The sequence below is a fragment of the Lagenorhynchus albirostris genome, chromosome 12 (genome assembly GCF_949774975.1).
Source record: "Lagenorhynchus albirostris chromosome 12, mLagAlb1.1, whole genome shotgun sequence".
NCBI lineage: Eukaryota > Metazoa > Chordata > Mammalia > Artiodactyla > Delphinidae > Lagenorhynchus > Lagenorhynchus albirostris.
Genome location: NC_083106.1, coordinates 66,863,114 through 66,879,378, shown reverse-complemented (window position 1 = coordinate 66,879,378; position 16,265 = coordinate 66,863,114). Strand labels below are relative to the sequence as shown.

Genomic DNA, 16,265 nt, shown 5'->3' with positions numbered 1-16,265 from the left:
TTACAGTTATGCCTTTTAGCATGTTGTTGAAGGTTACAAACATGACTAAAGGGATATTTGTTCACTGGATGCAAGTAGAAAGCATAAGAAATATCCCCAAATCTCAACTAGGAAATGGAGAATTTCTTCACCATCATTTGACAAATAAGAAATTAATCAAAGCAACAAAACTTTAAATCTCTCACAAATTGCTAGTATCACAAATTTAATGTTAGTTTTATATAGCAGTGGTAATTTATTTCCTATATAACAAATGATGACAAAAAGCTTCATAAACCTCTTTTAGAAGAATAGTCACTGTTCATACAAATACATGATAGAAAAGGAAGAGAATAAAAGCTGGCTGACATTTAAAAATCAGTATGCCTCTAATTACTATGCATATGCATTTTAGGAAGCTTGCCAATATACTATTCAGTGTGCCCTCCCCTTCCTCCAACTTGCCTATCTAATAACTACCTTCTAAACAAGAAATATCTTAAATATGGTAGTTACACAGCATATATATATTTCGCTTTTTAAATACTGTTCTTTCTCATTCATGTCCATATTATTCCTTACATAAATTACATTACCACCTTCGTTTGAGTGGGTTTTCATAGGTACCATAATTTAAGCGTTTGTTATGTGTAAAATAATTAATACTTTGAGAACATAAATTCCAACTTCTAAGATGGAACATTTCCTAAAATGCTTTTACCTTTCAAAAAATTATTATGCCAAATGGTATACATAATTATTGTCAAACAATAGGCACCATTTTATTATGACAGGGTAGTTGTATATAATATAGCATTCACACATTTTAAATCCCCAGGGTAAAGGCATTAATTCAGCATTTACAGATGCATTATAAATATATGTTAAAATAAAAAGCATATGTTAAAATAAAAACCATGACGCATTTAGTACCAGATAATTGTTTTGTCCTTCTATTAGGTGAACATTAATATAACATTTATACAAATGCTAATAACTTCCAAAAAATTTGCTTGTAACTAAATGCTTCTATGGCTACCAAAGAAATTTTTAGAGTAAGAAGGCATTGCTGAGAAAAAGCTAAGAGAATTCAGCACCACTAAACCAGCGTTACAACAACTGCTAAAGGAACTTCTCTAGGCAGGAAACACAAGAGAAGGAAAAGACCTACAAAAACAAATCCAAAACAATTAAGTAAATGGTAATAGGAACATACATATCGATAACTACCTTAAATGTAAATGGATTAAATACTCCAACCAAAAGACATAGACTGGCTGAATGGATACAAAAACAAAACCCGTATATATGCTGTCTACAAGAGACCCACGTCAGACCTAGGGACACATACAGACTGAAGGTGAGGGGATGGAAAAAGATATTCCATGCAAATGGAAACCAAAAGAAAGCTGAAGTAGCAATTCTCATATCAGACAAAATAGACTTTAAAACAAAGACTTTACAAGAGACAAAGAAGGACACTACATAATGATCAAGGGATCAATCCAAGAGGAAGATATAAGGATTGTAAATATTTATGCACCAAACATAGGAGCACCTCAATACTTAAGGCAAATGCTAACAGCCATAAAAGAGGAAATACACAGTAACACAATCATAGTAGGGGACTTTAACACCCCACTTTCACCAATGGACAGATCATCCAAAATGAAATAAATAAGGAAACACAAGCTTTAAATGATACATTAAACAAGATGGACTTAATTGATATTTATAGGACATTCCATCCAAAAACAACAGAATACACATTTTTCTCAAGTGCTCATGGAACATTCTCCAGGATAGATCATATCTTGGGTTACAAATCTAGCCTTGGTAAATTTAAGAAAATAGAAATTGTATCAAGTATCTTTTCGACCACAACGCTATGACACTAGATATCAATTACAGGAAAAGATCTGTAAAAAATACATACACGTGGAGGCTAAACAATACACTACTTAATGACGAAGTGATCACTGAAGAAATCAAAGAGGAAATAAAAAAATACCTATAAACAAATGACAATGAAGACACGACGACCCAAAACGTATGGGATGCAGCGAAAGCAGTTCTAAGAGGGAAGTTTATAGCAGTACAATCCTACCTCAAGAAACAAGAAACATCTCAAATAAACAACCTAACCTTACACTTAAAGGTATTGGAGAAACAAGAACAAAAAAACCCCAAAGTTAGCAGAAGGAAAGAAATCATAAAGATCAGATCAGAAATAAATGAAGAAAACAATAGCAAAGATCAATAAAACTAAAAGCTGGTTCTTTGAGAAGATAAACAAAATTGATAAACCATTAGCCAGACTCATCAAGAAAAAAAGGGAGAAGACTCAAATCACAGAATTAGGAAAGAAAAAGGAGAAGAAACAACTGACACTGCAGAAATACAAAGGATCATGAGAGACTACTACAAGCAACCATATGCCAATACAATGCACAACCTGGAAGAAAATGGACAAATTCTTGGGAAATCACAACCTTCCAAGACTGAACTAGGAAGAGATAGAAAATATAAACAGACCAGTCACAAGCCCTGAAATTTAGACTGTAATAAAAAAATCTTCCAACAAACAAAAGCCCAGGACCAGAAGGATTCACAGGTGAATTCTATCAAACATTTAGAGAAGAGCTAACATCCATCCTTCTCAAACTCTTCCAAAAAATTGCAGAGAAAGGAACACGCCCAAACTCATTCTATGAGGCCACCATCACCCTCATACCAAACCAGACAAAGATGTCACAAAGAAAGAAAACTACAGGCCAATATCACTGATGAACATAGACACCAAAATCCTCAACAAAATACTAGCAAACAGAATCCAACAGCACATTAAAAGGATCATACACCATGATCAAGTGGGGTTTATCCCAGGAATGCAAGGATTCTTCAATATATGCCAATCCATCAACGTGATAAACCATATTAACAAACTGAAGGAGAAAAACCATATGATCATCTCAATAGATACAGAAAAAGCTTTTTACAAATTCAACACCATTTATGATAAAAACCCTCCAGAAAGTGGGCATAGAGGGAACTTACCTTAACATAATAAAGGCTATCATATATGACAAAGCCACAGCCAACATCATTCTCAATGGTGAAAAACTGAAAGATCAGGAACAAGACAAGGATGTCCACTCTCATCACTATTATTCAACATAGTTTTGGAAGTCCTAGCCACAGCAATCAGAGAAGAAAAAGAAATAAAAAGAATCCAAATAGGAAAAAAAGAAGTAAAGCTGTCACTGTTTGCAGATTACATGATACTATACATAGAGAATCCTAAAGATGCTACCAGAAAACTACTAGAGCTAATCAATTAATTTGGTAAAGTAGCAGGATACAAAATTAATGCACAGAAATCTCTTGCATTCCTATACACTAATGATGAAAATCCTGAAAAAGAAATTAAGGAAACACTCCCATTTACCACTACAACAAAAAGAATAAAACACCTAGGAATAAACCTACCTAAGGAGACAAAAGACCTATATGCAGAAAACTGTAAGAAACTGATGAAAGAAATTTAAGATGATACAAACAGATGGAGAGATATACCATGTTCTTGGATTGGAAGAATCAACACTGTGAAAATAACTATACTACCCAAAGCAATCTACAGATTCATCGCAATCCCTATCAAACTACCAATGGCATTTTTCACAGAACTAGGACAAAAAATTTCACAATTTGTATGGAAACACAAAAGACCCCGAATAGCCAAAGCAATCTTGAGAAAGAAAACTGGAGCTGGAGGAATCAGGCTCCCGGACTTCAGAGTATACTACTAATCAAGAGAGTATGGTACTGGCATGAAAACAGAAATATAGATCAATGGAACAGGATAGGAAGCCCAGAGATAAACTCACGCACATATGGTTACCTGATTTTTGATAAAGGAGGCAAGAATATACAATGGAGAAAAGACAGCCTCTTCAATAAGTGGTGCTGGGAAAACTGGACAGCTACATGTAAAAGAATGAAATTAGAACACTCCCTAACACCATACACAAAAATAAACTCAAAATGGATTAAAGACCTAAATGTAAGGCCAGACACTATAAAACTCTTAAAGGACAACACAGGCAGAACACTCTATGTCATAAATCACAGCAAGATCCTTTTTGACCCACCTCCTAGAGAAATGGAAATAAAAACAAACAAATGGAACCTAACGAAACTTCAAAGCTTTTGCACAGCAAAGGAAACCATAAACAAGACAAAAAGACAACCCTCAGAATGGGAGAAAATATTTGCAAATGAAGCAACTGACAAAGGATTAATCTCCAAAATTTACACCCAGCCCAAGCAGCTCAATATAAAAAAAACAAACAACCCAATCCAAAAATGGGCAGAAGACCTAAATAGACATTTCTCCAAAGAAGATATACAGATTGCCAACAAACACATGAAAGAATGCTCAACATCACTCATCATTAGAGAAATGCAAATCAAAACTAAACTACAATGAGTTATCACCTCATACCAGTCAGAATGGCCATCATCAAAAAATCTACAAACAATAAATGTTGGAGAGGTTGTGGAGAAAAGGGAACCCTCTTGCACTGTTTGTGGGAATGTAAATTGATACAGCCACTATGGAGAACAGTATGGAGGTTCCTTAAAAATCTAAACATAGAACTACCATTCGACCCAGCAATCCCACTACTGGGCATATACCCTGAGAAAACCATAATTCAAAAAGAGCCATGTACCACAATGTTCATTGCAGCACTATTTACAATTGCCAGGACATGCAAGCAACCTAACTGTCCACCAACAGATAAATGGATAAAGAAGATGTGGCACATATATACAATGGAATATTACTCAGCCATAAAAAGAAATGAAATTGAGTTATTTGTAGTGAGGTGGATGGACCTAGAGTCTGTCATACAGAGGGAAGTAAGTCAGAAAGAGTAAAACAAATACCGTATGCTAATATATATATATGGAATCTAAAAAAAAAAAAGGTTGTGAAGAACCTAGGGACAGGACAGGAATAAAGAGGCAGACATAGAGAATGGACTTGAGGACACGGGGAGGGGGGATGGGTAAGCTGGGACGAAGTGAGAGGGTGGCATGGACTTATATACACTACCAAATGTAAAACAGATAGCTAGTGGGAAGCAGCCGCATAGCACAGGGAGATCAGCTTGGTGCTTTGTGACCACCTAGAGGGGTGGCATAGGGAGGGTGGGAGGGAGACGCAAGAGGGAGGAGATATGGGGATATATGTATACCTATAGGTGATTCACTTTGTTATACAGCAGAAGCTAACACAACATTGTAAAGCAATTATACTCCAATAAAGATATTAGGAAAAAAAAATGGCGGCATTGCTGGAAAAGAAAAAAAGAAAGGAAATCTATTAGAGCTTTCGACAAAAGTAAAGATAGGCAAATCTAATGTTCATTTTGCTTCAATTTCCCAAATACAAATATTAACAAATATCTATTCTGGAAAGAAAGCTGCAAAATTATTTCCAGAAAATTTTCTCACATAAAGTAAAATTAAAACTTGGCAGGTAATAGAAAGATTAATTAAAAGAACCTCATTCACCATCATTCACTGACAATATATCAGGCTTACAAAAAATTGCTTTAAAAGGAAATTGAGTGTATAATTATTTCAAATTAAAAGTTAAAAAAAGGCAAAGGGGATCCTTCTAAAAATAAGCTACATAACTCAAAATTAACTGTTCGGTCTACAAGCCCTAATTACATTACCCACTAACTGATACACTTTTCAACTGCAAAAATACTCTGAAAAAACTTTCAGTATCATGAATACTGACTGACAAATAAAATCCCACTTCGAAGCCAATGAGCAAATTCTCCAAAGAGCAGACTACATCCAGTATATTTCATACTAGAAAAAAAGAGAAAGTAAATGCATCTAATATGGGATCACTAGGGCCCTTCTGAATTTGAGAAAATGCACATTACTGAGAAGGCCTACATTATTCTTTAAGACTTCTAGTAGAATGTAGGTAAAAGCAGCATTTGCCATTAGCCCCAGATGAAACTTGAATTAGCAAATGAGTGAGTTTATTATTATCCTTAAAGACTTTTCATAGCCTACACTTTTCTGATTTGCTTTCTAAACCCTGGTATAGGAGTAACAAAATGCTCTAGACTTTCATGAAAAAAATGAAAAACCACCACCACCAACAACAACAATCGGATGGTTAAATGAAGAATCTGTGTGCCGGTAGAAATAAATACATTCCTAGCTCTGACAACTGAGAGGGTCTGTAATGACACCCAGCAGCAACAACCGTGCGGAGGACCTAGATCCATGTTTCCAACCATCAATCTTCACCAATTAAAAAACAAAAACAGGGCTTCCCTGGTGGCGCAGTGGTTGAGAGTCCGCCTGCCGATGCAGGGGACGCGGGTTCGTGCCCCGGTCCGGGAGGATCCCACATGCCGCGGAGCGGCTGGGCCTGTGAGCCATGGCCGCTGAGCCTGTGCGTCCGGAGCCTGTGCTCTGCAACAGGAGAGGCCATCCGCAACGGGAAAGGCCACAGCAGTGAGAGGCCCGCGTACCGCAAAAAAAAACCCAAAAAACAAAAACACCTGGGCTCTTTGGAGAAAGGGCTGATTTCTGGACTGAGGGGGGAAAAGTATAAGAAGAGCCTGGAACATCTTGTGGTACTGGGAAGTAAGGAGATAATGGAAAAGTGATGAGAGCATGCCAAAAAGACACAGACGTTGAACTGAAGGCATTCCCAAGGACCGAAGCCAAAACACTAAAATAAAATCATAGTGCTGGATTATAACCCATGGAGTAAAATATTCCTAAATCCTTAATAATATAAATAAGTATATGAGGAAGAGGGGACAGTGGTTCTTTCCATTTCAATCCCTATTAATGCACTGAAAAAGAACGAAGGAGAAACAGTCAACATGGCAGCGGCGGCCGCAGCGGCACCCGGGGCCTCGGGTATCTTGCAGGCCGGCCGCGCTCGCTTGGTGGCCGCTTGCTGTGCGCGGCTCGGCCCTGGGTGGAGACTGTCCGGCTCCTGGACGGTCCCGCGGGTCGACCCGGCGACCTGGGCTGGGGGCTGGACACCCACGGCCGGGGGTGCGGCCTGGCGGAGGGGCTACAGCTCTGAGGTGAAGACGGAGGACGAGCTGCGGGTGCGGTATCTGGAGGAGGAGAACCGAGGAACTGTGGTGCTTGGAATAAACAGAGCTTATGCCAAAAATTCATTGAGTACAAAACTTATAAAAATCCTTTCAAAAGCTGTGGATACTTTAAAATCTGATAAGAAAGTACGGACCATCATAGTAAGAAGTGAAGTCCCAGGGATATTCTGTGCTGGTGCTGACCTTAAGGAAAGAGTCAAAATGAATTCCAGTGAAGTTGGTCCTTTTGTCTCCAAAATAAGAGCAGTGATTAATGAAATCGCTAATCTTCCAGTGCCAACCACTGCAGCAATAGATGGACTCGCTTTAGGTGGTGGACTTGAACTGACTTTAGCATGTGATATAAGAGTAGCAGCTTCTTCTGCAAAAATGGGCCTGGTTGAAACAAAGTTGGCAATTACTCCTGGTGGAGGGGGCACGCAGCGACTGCCACGTGCCATTGGGATGTCCCTGGCCAAAGAGCTCATCTTCTCTGCACGTGTGCTCGATGGCCAAGCAGCCAAAGCAGTGGGCTTGATCAGCCATGTTCTGGAACAGAACCAGGAGGGGGATGCTGCCTATAGAAAGGCCTTGGACCTAGCAAGAGAGTTTTTACCTCAGGGACCTGTTGCAATGAGAGTGGCAAAATTAGCAATTAAGCAAGGGATGGAGGTCGATTTAGTAACAGGATTAGCCATAGAAGAAGCTTGTTATGCTCAGACTATTCCAACGAAAGACAGACTTGAAGGTCTTCTTGCTTTTAAAGAGAAAAGGACCCCTCGTTATAAAGGAGAGTAGAAGAAAGAGAAATCTTTAAAACGCCAGTGTAATAAATATACTTCTGGAAGTATCTTTCAGATTCACATATGCCTCAGCATCTGGAATCCCAGCGACCAAAGTGAAGAGCGAGTTATCCATATACTGAATTAAGTATCTGGAGTGGACCCCTATGTGTACTTGTTCAAATGTGTATCGTCATTTTCATTCAGATTTAAATGTGTACTTGTTCAAATGTGTATCGTCATTTCATTCAGATTTAAAGCTAATAATGTATACTGTCAAAAACGCCAATTCAAAATTAGGTATACATTTTTAAATACCTCCTGCATACAAGGCTTTCTGTTCTTAAATTTTTTAATGTGAATAATTTATATATTGCACACGCTAGTAAAAAATATTGATTGTATGTCTCCTGTGCTACAGTATGAAAATAAAATTATTTCCATGTACCAAAAAAAAAAGAATGAAGGAAATTGAAATTCACCATATTTGAAATATTTGCCTAATTGAAATTGAAAAACACCACAGTAACGATTGTTGCAGGCAAAAACGATTGAAAAATACTAAAACTACAAGAGGAAGGTAGGATGAGAAACCTGACATCTGCCTAGTCTCAAAATTTCAACCCAGAAAACACTTACTAATCATAAACACAGCAACTTCAAAATCCAGCAGACTCACTTAACCAAATAATCAAAATTACCAACATGAGCTCCCACCCCCAACATAATGCACCTAGAAGAGCACACTGTTGCTTTCGTGGTGTGCCTTCCTAAAAATACACCCCCCCAAAAGATCACACTAAGGGGCGTCCTATATAATAACTAGTAGTCTTCAAAAAGTGTCAAGATCGGGCTTCCCTGGTGTCGCAGTGGTTGAGGGTCCGCCTGCCGATGCAGGGGACACGAGTTTGTGCCCCAGTCCGGGAGGATCCCACATGCCGCGGAGCGGCTGGGCCCGTGAGCCATGGTCGCTGAGCCTGCGTGTCCAGAGCCTGTGCTCCGCAATGAGAGAGGCCACAACAGTGTGAGACCCACGTACCGCAAAAAAAAAAAAAAAAAAATTGTCAAGATCATGAAAAGTGCAAGTGAGGTACTGTCCCAGATTATATTAAGATTGTGTAAAGGAGACATGAAGCCAAATATAAAAGAACATAGGGTTGAATTTATGTAAGGTTCAAAACCAGGCAAAACCAAACCCTAGTGTTTAGAATTGCATACCTAAGTAACAAAAGTATAAAAAAGAGCAAGGAAGTAAAAATCACAAACTTACAGATAATGGCTATCTTTGGTGGGAGAGAGAAATTTGTGAATGAGAAATAGCATGCTGGAGGCATCTAGGGTGCTGGCAATATGATTTTTTTTTGTTCTGAGTAGTAGTTAAATGTATGTTGGTTCCATGAAATTTCAGTAAGCTGTACATTTATGTTTTATGTACTTTTCTGTATGTATACTTCATACTATAAAAGGTCTTAATATAAAAAGTCCAAAGAAAAAAACCAACATAAGCAATCAGTGAGAGAGTAAGAGTGACTCCTAAATGAGGGATACAATATTAATTGGTATATTAACATATTTTAATATTCCTGTAAAAATATATGAGTATTTTAAGAGATGAGCTTCTAGGGAATCCACAAGTCACTCATCCTCTTCTTAGTACTAGAGCTACAAATTCTATGGCATAAATATAATATGAAAACACAGAACTCACATATCTGGGCATAATGGTTTTAAATAGAAAGGCAGTAAAATTAAAAAAAACAAAAAAAGGAACATAAGTGCATTAAAAATGTATAGACAAATTTTCCAGTCCCAGCCAAGATAAGATGGTACCTGAGAGAAGGGAAACAAATGAAGTCCTACCACTACCCCAGCCTACCACCTAGAGCCAATAAAGACTAACATATTTACTATCTGATCCTTTGGAGAAAAAAATGGCCAGTCCCATTTCAAGACAAATGAAAGCATATGTCTACGAGAAGACTTGTTTCCTAGTCTCACAGCAGCTTTATTTATAATAGCCAAAGATTGAAGACATCTCAAATGTCCATCCATACACAGGTGAACGGATAAGTAAATTGCGATATATCTATACAACAACAGGCTGCTCAGCAATAAAAAGAAACAAACTACTCATACATGTAACAACATGGATGAATCTAATGTTGAAAGAAGGGGGGGTGGGGGAAGACCACCACAGACACATACAGTATATGTTTCCATCTACATAAGATTCTAGAAAATGAATACCCCAAAGCAGTGGTTGCCAGAAAAGGGAGTGAAGGGTGTGGGAGGAGAGAGGGAGGGAGGGATTAACAAGGGGCAGGAGGAAATTTGGGGGGGTGGGGGGGGCGGGCGGCTGATGGACATGGTCATCATCTTATTCCGGGAGTGGTGATTTCACACTTAAAAATCAAATTGCACACTTTAACTAAGTGCAGGTTATCATATATCAAATACTCCTCAATAAAGCTGTAAAAAATAATGTACAAACTTCATCTTCAAAGTTTTGCTAAATATATTAAAAAAGGAAAGTACAAATGTTCACAGGCCATATCACAAACTGGGCCTACAAATAATTCTAAATCAACCCACCCTGATCATTCTAAATGGACAGTTGGTTTATTATTTTAAGACCTGCCTGTGTAAACATGAAGCAAAAAGTCTGAAAAGTGGTTTTTAACAGGGAAATCATCAAACACATATAGCTCCCCACCTGGTTTATTATCTACTGGTCATAAGAATTATTCTATAGCTTACTTTTAACCTACAAAAGAAGAGAGGGGAGAATGATTTATGTAGGGATTAGCCTCAAATCTAAACATCTGAAATTACGTGAATCATCATCATCTCCATAAATTTTCACCTCCTTGACTCCAAGATGTATATGTAAAGCACATTTGTTAAAAGATTAATAAATAAAATAAATGAATAAAACTTTCATTTCCTGTATTGGGAAATTCTGAAACTTATTTTATTTTTTCCCTATATTTTTGTTGTACAAGTTCCCCTTGTATACTTCAGACAAGACTCTGTGACATCCTCCTTTTCCCCTGGGAAAATGCAGGAACATTATGCTATGGGGCCATTTCTGCAGAAAAAGTACAAAAGATACTGTGGAGACAACAAACAGGGAGATTTAAGCTGAGTGGATATAATTCACAATTCCATTTTTTTCTGTCTAAATTATAGCACCATGTCACGTTACCAGCTATTTCAATAATAGCTATGATCAATCAAAGAGAGAAATGTTTTTTTTAAATCACAGACCCCAGAATGACTGAGACTGTTATATTCCACACTGAAAAGAATTACTTCAAATCTGAATTTCAGCTTCACAGAACTCTCCACAAACTGCTGACACATGAACTGCCAAAACTACAGAGAACTGCCTAAGTGTCTCACTGATAGAATATACATTATATTGATCTTCTCTTTACTATTAATTTTAATTTGAATACTCCTCTAGTAAATATTATATATGCATCCCTTTTTTTAAATATAGATTTTGGTAGGTATTGAATTAGTATTTTTTCATTGCTAGGTACATATTAGCTATCTTTATTTTTTAAAGTATGGTTAAGTCCCCTACATAGGAACCTTCAAGTTGCAAACTTTCAAAGATGTGAATGTGCATTCCATCAAGTCAGGCGTGAGTGAAATTGCAGCTTGCCCTCTGCCTCCTATTGCTGACGATCCTTCAGCTCTACCATCTCCCATCTCCTCTCCCTCCTCCAGTCAGTAACTCTTCTTGCCTGTTCACTCGATGCCAGCCCCTGCATACCAGCTGTTGTACTGTACTACTGTACTTTTCAAGGTACTGTACTGTAAGATTTAAAATGTTTTCTTTATTTTTTTGTGTTTGGTCATTTTTTATGTATTATTCGGGTGAAAAGTATTATAAACCTATTACAGTACAGAACTATATAGCCAACTGTGTTAGTTGGGTACCTAGGCTAACTTTGTTGGGCTTACGAACAAATTGGACTTAAAATGCGCTCTCAGAACGGAACTCGTTCGTATGTAGGGGACTTGCTGTAGTTAATTCTTTATCATTTTCATGACTCTACTTATAAACATGAATGAGCCTATTTTGAGTTAACAGACAATTCCTGCCTTAATTCAATCAGTATATTCTTTTGTTCAAACAGAGTAACTTACTGACTGGTTTAGTTTGCAAAGCCCTTGAAGGAAATTCTTACCTAGCTGAATAGCTCATGTAAAAGAATTTGAACTGTAACAATTCATTTTATTCTTTATTTTGATATCTGTTCAAAACACACTGATAACTAATGATATAGTAGCAGAATTGTTTTTAATTACTTCAAATTTAAAAATGACCAGAATACCATATTGCACATCAATTATTTTGCTTATAAATCATTATATTTACCCTTGACATATGCCTTGATCAATTAACAAAAGTTAACATAATGCACGAGACAGCTGAACCTCAGTAATGTGACAGCTATAATCTAGTCTAAGTATATTCAAGACGAAGTTCCAGAATCTCATATGCTGGGCTGACAATAGGAAATCATGAGATATCCGTAAGAAAGACATCACCAGATAGTGCTGGCAGTGCTATAAAGCATGATAATTTTAACATTTCTTAAAGCCGTGAATATAAAGTAAATGTTACCAAGCTGTCTAGGACCACATTTTATAAATGACTGAAAGACCCTCACGTCCTTACGGTGAAACTAATTCAATTATTTCCAAAATGCGAGATGGAGGTTATCTAATAATCACAATACTTTTCCATTCATGTTTTCCACTCTATTAAGTGACTGATGTGAATTCTTGAAGTGGGTTATGGTCATTACAACCTTAGAATGTGCTCAGCAAATCCATGAGGGGTAGTCAAACAACGTTATCTTTTTCCTCAAATAAATTAACCAGGCTTTCAGAAAGAATTAAGCAGTGTGGAAGTATAAGCACATAGTTATTTCATACGGTTTTTTTAAGATGTAGTTTTAAAACCCATTCCTTGTCACCAATGTCATAGCAGCATTATTCACAATAGCCAAAAGGTAGAAACAATCCATATGCCCATCAACAATTGAAAAACATAATGTGGTATATATCTTGTTTATGGAATATTATTCAGTCTTAAAAAGGAATGGAATGCTGACATGCTGCAACATGGATGAACTCTGAAAACATTATGCTAAGTGAAATAAGCCAGTCACAAAAGGACAGCTATTATATATTCCACTTATATGAGGTATGTAGCAAAGTCAAATTCAAAAAGACAGAAAGTAGAATAGCGGTTACCAGAGACCAAGGTGAGACAGGAACAGGGAGTTATTGTTTAATGGGTACAAAGTTTCTGTTTGAAATGATGAAAAAATTCTGGAAATTGACAGTGGTTATGGTTGCACAACACTGGGAATGTACTTAAGGTCACGGATTTGTACACTTAAAAATGGTTTAGGGCTTCCCTGGTGGTGCAGTGTATAAGAATCTGCCTGCCAGTGCAGGGGACACAGGTTTGATCCCTGGTCCGGGAAGATCCCACATGCCACAAAGCAACTAAGCCCATGTGCCACAACTACTGAGCCTGTGCTCTAGAGACCGTGAGCCACAACTACTGAGCCTGCATGCCGCAACTACTGAAGCCCGTGCACCTAAAGCCCATGTTCCGCAACAAGAGAAGCCACCACAATGAGAAGCCCACGCACCGCAACTAAGAGTGGCCCCCGCTCGCCGCAGCTAGAGAGGGCCCACGTGCAGCAACGAAGACCCAACACAGCCAAAAATAAATAAATAAAATAAAAATTTTAAAAAAAGGTCTAAAAGGTACGTTCTATGTTTTAGAAAGCCCCAAAAATATCCATTCCTAAGATACAAGTCTCTCAACAACTTCAAACATTTTTCTCTTCTTGAATCCCACAAAGACTGTTCCAGACCTCCTCCTTTCTCTAAATCTCCCCAGACCATCCCTTTCTCTTCTCACTCCAAAAATCACTTTTATTTCTCATTGAGTGGAGAAGATCCAGTCTTGAGGTACAAGTTTCTCCATCTTTCAATTCATCTGTATTTCTATACATACATCCTTAGCTTTCCTTCTCATTCCTTGCTAAAACTATCCAGCCCTCCACTTAATTGATACCTTCCCAACTTTAACACTTATTCTTTCTCTTCTCAAAGACCTGTAATCTTTTATTTTCTCCCACTCTGCCAGTTAACAAGGAGGGTTACAAGGGCAGGAATGGTCATTCTGAAGTTGAGTCAACTAAAAATCACTACAGAATGGATAAGATTTGTGGAAGTAATCTACCCTGAGATAGTTGACTCATAGATGAAGATTTCTAGGTCCTTTTTGTTCAGGCTGTTATGGTGCTGTGGAAAGGGTGGCTGGAAAGCACACTATATGTCTGATTCCCAACTGTGGTGCTTGTTTCCTGTGTAACTTCAGGCAACTCATTTAACTCCTCTGTAGCCTCATTATTTTGTTGGGCAAACGGTTATGACTTAACTCCACAGAAATGTTTTGAGGATTAAATAAAATAATGTATGTACTTAACTAACATTTGTTCAGTCTAAATCAGTTGTATACACTGAATGACCAAAGCATATTTCCAAAATACAGCATGTCTTAAAAAGAAGAAAAAATGAATTGCCTTGTATGAAATATTGAAATTTAATGTTAATGACAGATAAGAGAGTTAAAACGTATAAATCTGTCAGAATGTATATAGTCAATGCATGTCTACATGTAAGAAAGGAGGGCGAAAAAGAGGCAGATAGTCAGAGGAGAGGATAGAGACTGACTGACACAATTAGCAAAGAGGAGTTATCTGGATGCCAGAAAAGCATGTACTACTGTGGAAGACCTAATTTTCCAAGCTCCGGATGAAATATCCCTCAAGATAACCTAACCCTTTTCCTTCGATCACACAGTCACAAAACAATCTTCTAAGGGCTAAATAACTTTGAGTAGTTAGAAATGAGTTGCTACAAATAGAAACCTGACTATGTACATATATGTGTATATTTAATGCATATGTGTGTACACACACATCTATATGTAATGATATACAGTTGACCCTTGTACAATACAGAGATTAGGGGCACTAACCCTCAGCGAAGTCAAAAAGCCACATATAAGTGGATCTGAGCAGTTCAAACCTGTGCTGTTCAAGGGTCGACTGTATTACTATAAATTAGTGCTGATGGTTACAAAGCCACGAAAACCATAATAATTATAGTTGTTACTTACTGAGACCTTCAGTGTGCAAGGCCCTGTGCTAAGCTTAATTCTACATTATATTGGCCTTCTCTCTGGTATTAATTTTAATTTGAATACTCCTTTAGTGTTAGGAATTTAGGATTGTCATTTAATCTTGTCAAAGAATCCCATGTGTTAGGTGCCATTATTATTCCCATTTAATAGATTTGGAGGCTAACAGAAATTACTAATTTGCCTGAGGACACACAGCTTGTAAGAGGTCGAATTGAGAATCAAACTTCTCTTCCTCTGGCTCTTTGTTCTTAAATCTCACTTCTTAATAATTAAGACGTTTGGTTAAGGATAATTAATTCCCCACAACATGATCAATGCTGAGTGATAAAATCAGTGTGGGGCTTGCAAAGCTCTGGCCAACCTCTTCAGGTATGCGGACAACTTCAGCCAACATGGCCTACTTCTTTAAAAGGAGCAACGGGGGAAAAAAAGAAAGTCAACAAGGGAGGGAAATTAGCTCAATCCTCTATTCAATCTTGGCTCTTCCTCATCTTCTTTCTCTTTATGAAATTGAATCATTTATTATACATCAATTATTTAGAGTATATGCCAGACTCTAGGCCAGGTATCAGAGACATAAAGATGATCCCTGCCTCGGGAACTCATAGTCTTAAAGCAGCAGCAGGTTTGAAGTAGTTAAACTACAAGAAACGGAGACAAACTGGCAAATTCTATAACAGACCCATGGGAATTATGTACTGTAGTAATCTTCTGACTACTAAAGACTTTTAAACCCTGAAAGTAGAGGCTTGCATGTTAAGTGAAAACCCACACACTGGTCTTCAGGGACTTCCTTTAGGCGCATGCCCTCAAAATATGACCCAACACTGGAACCACTGATAAAAGTTTTCAAGACTCTCTTATCAAATGCCGTGAAATGTAATCTTATAACATTTTATATTATAATCCCAAGCCTCTAGTACAGTGCCTGACACAAGGTGAATGATCAATGGTTGCTTGGTAAGTAAAAAAATACAGGAAAAAAAAAACACACAGGAGAAAAAGAACAAAACAAACAAAAAACAACACATACCTCCCTAAGGAAGAACTAACCACTGATATTAAAATACTGAGAAATATAAGGCAGATTTTAAAATAAATGGATAT

General features: G+C 37.5%; 2 protein-coding genes across 6 annotated transcripts in view; one reads left to right on the top strand and one right to left on the bottom strand.

Annotated features, from left to right (window-relative positions):
* The window catches only part of RNGTT (RNA guanylyltransferase and 5'-phosphatase), a 218,012-nt gene that overhangs the window by 51,226 nt on the left and 150,521 nt on the right, over window positions 1-16,265 (bottom strand). The window lies entirely within an intron of this gene.
* LOC132530413 (methylglutaconyl-CoA hydratase, mitochondrial-like) lies at window positions 6,909-8,240 on the top strand. Its single transcript, XM_060167612.1, has 2 exons — window positions 6,909-8,129; window positions 8,173-8,240. The coding sequence occupies exon 1, from the start codon at window positions 6,909-6,911 to the stop codon at window positions 7,926-7,928; it is 1,020 nt and encodes a 339-aa protein (XP_060023595.1). The 3' UTR covers window positions 7,929-8,129; window positions 8,173-8,240.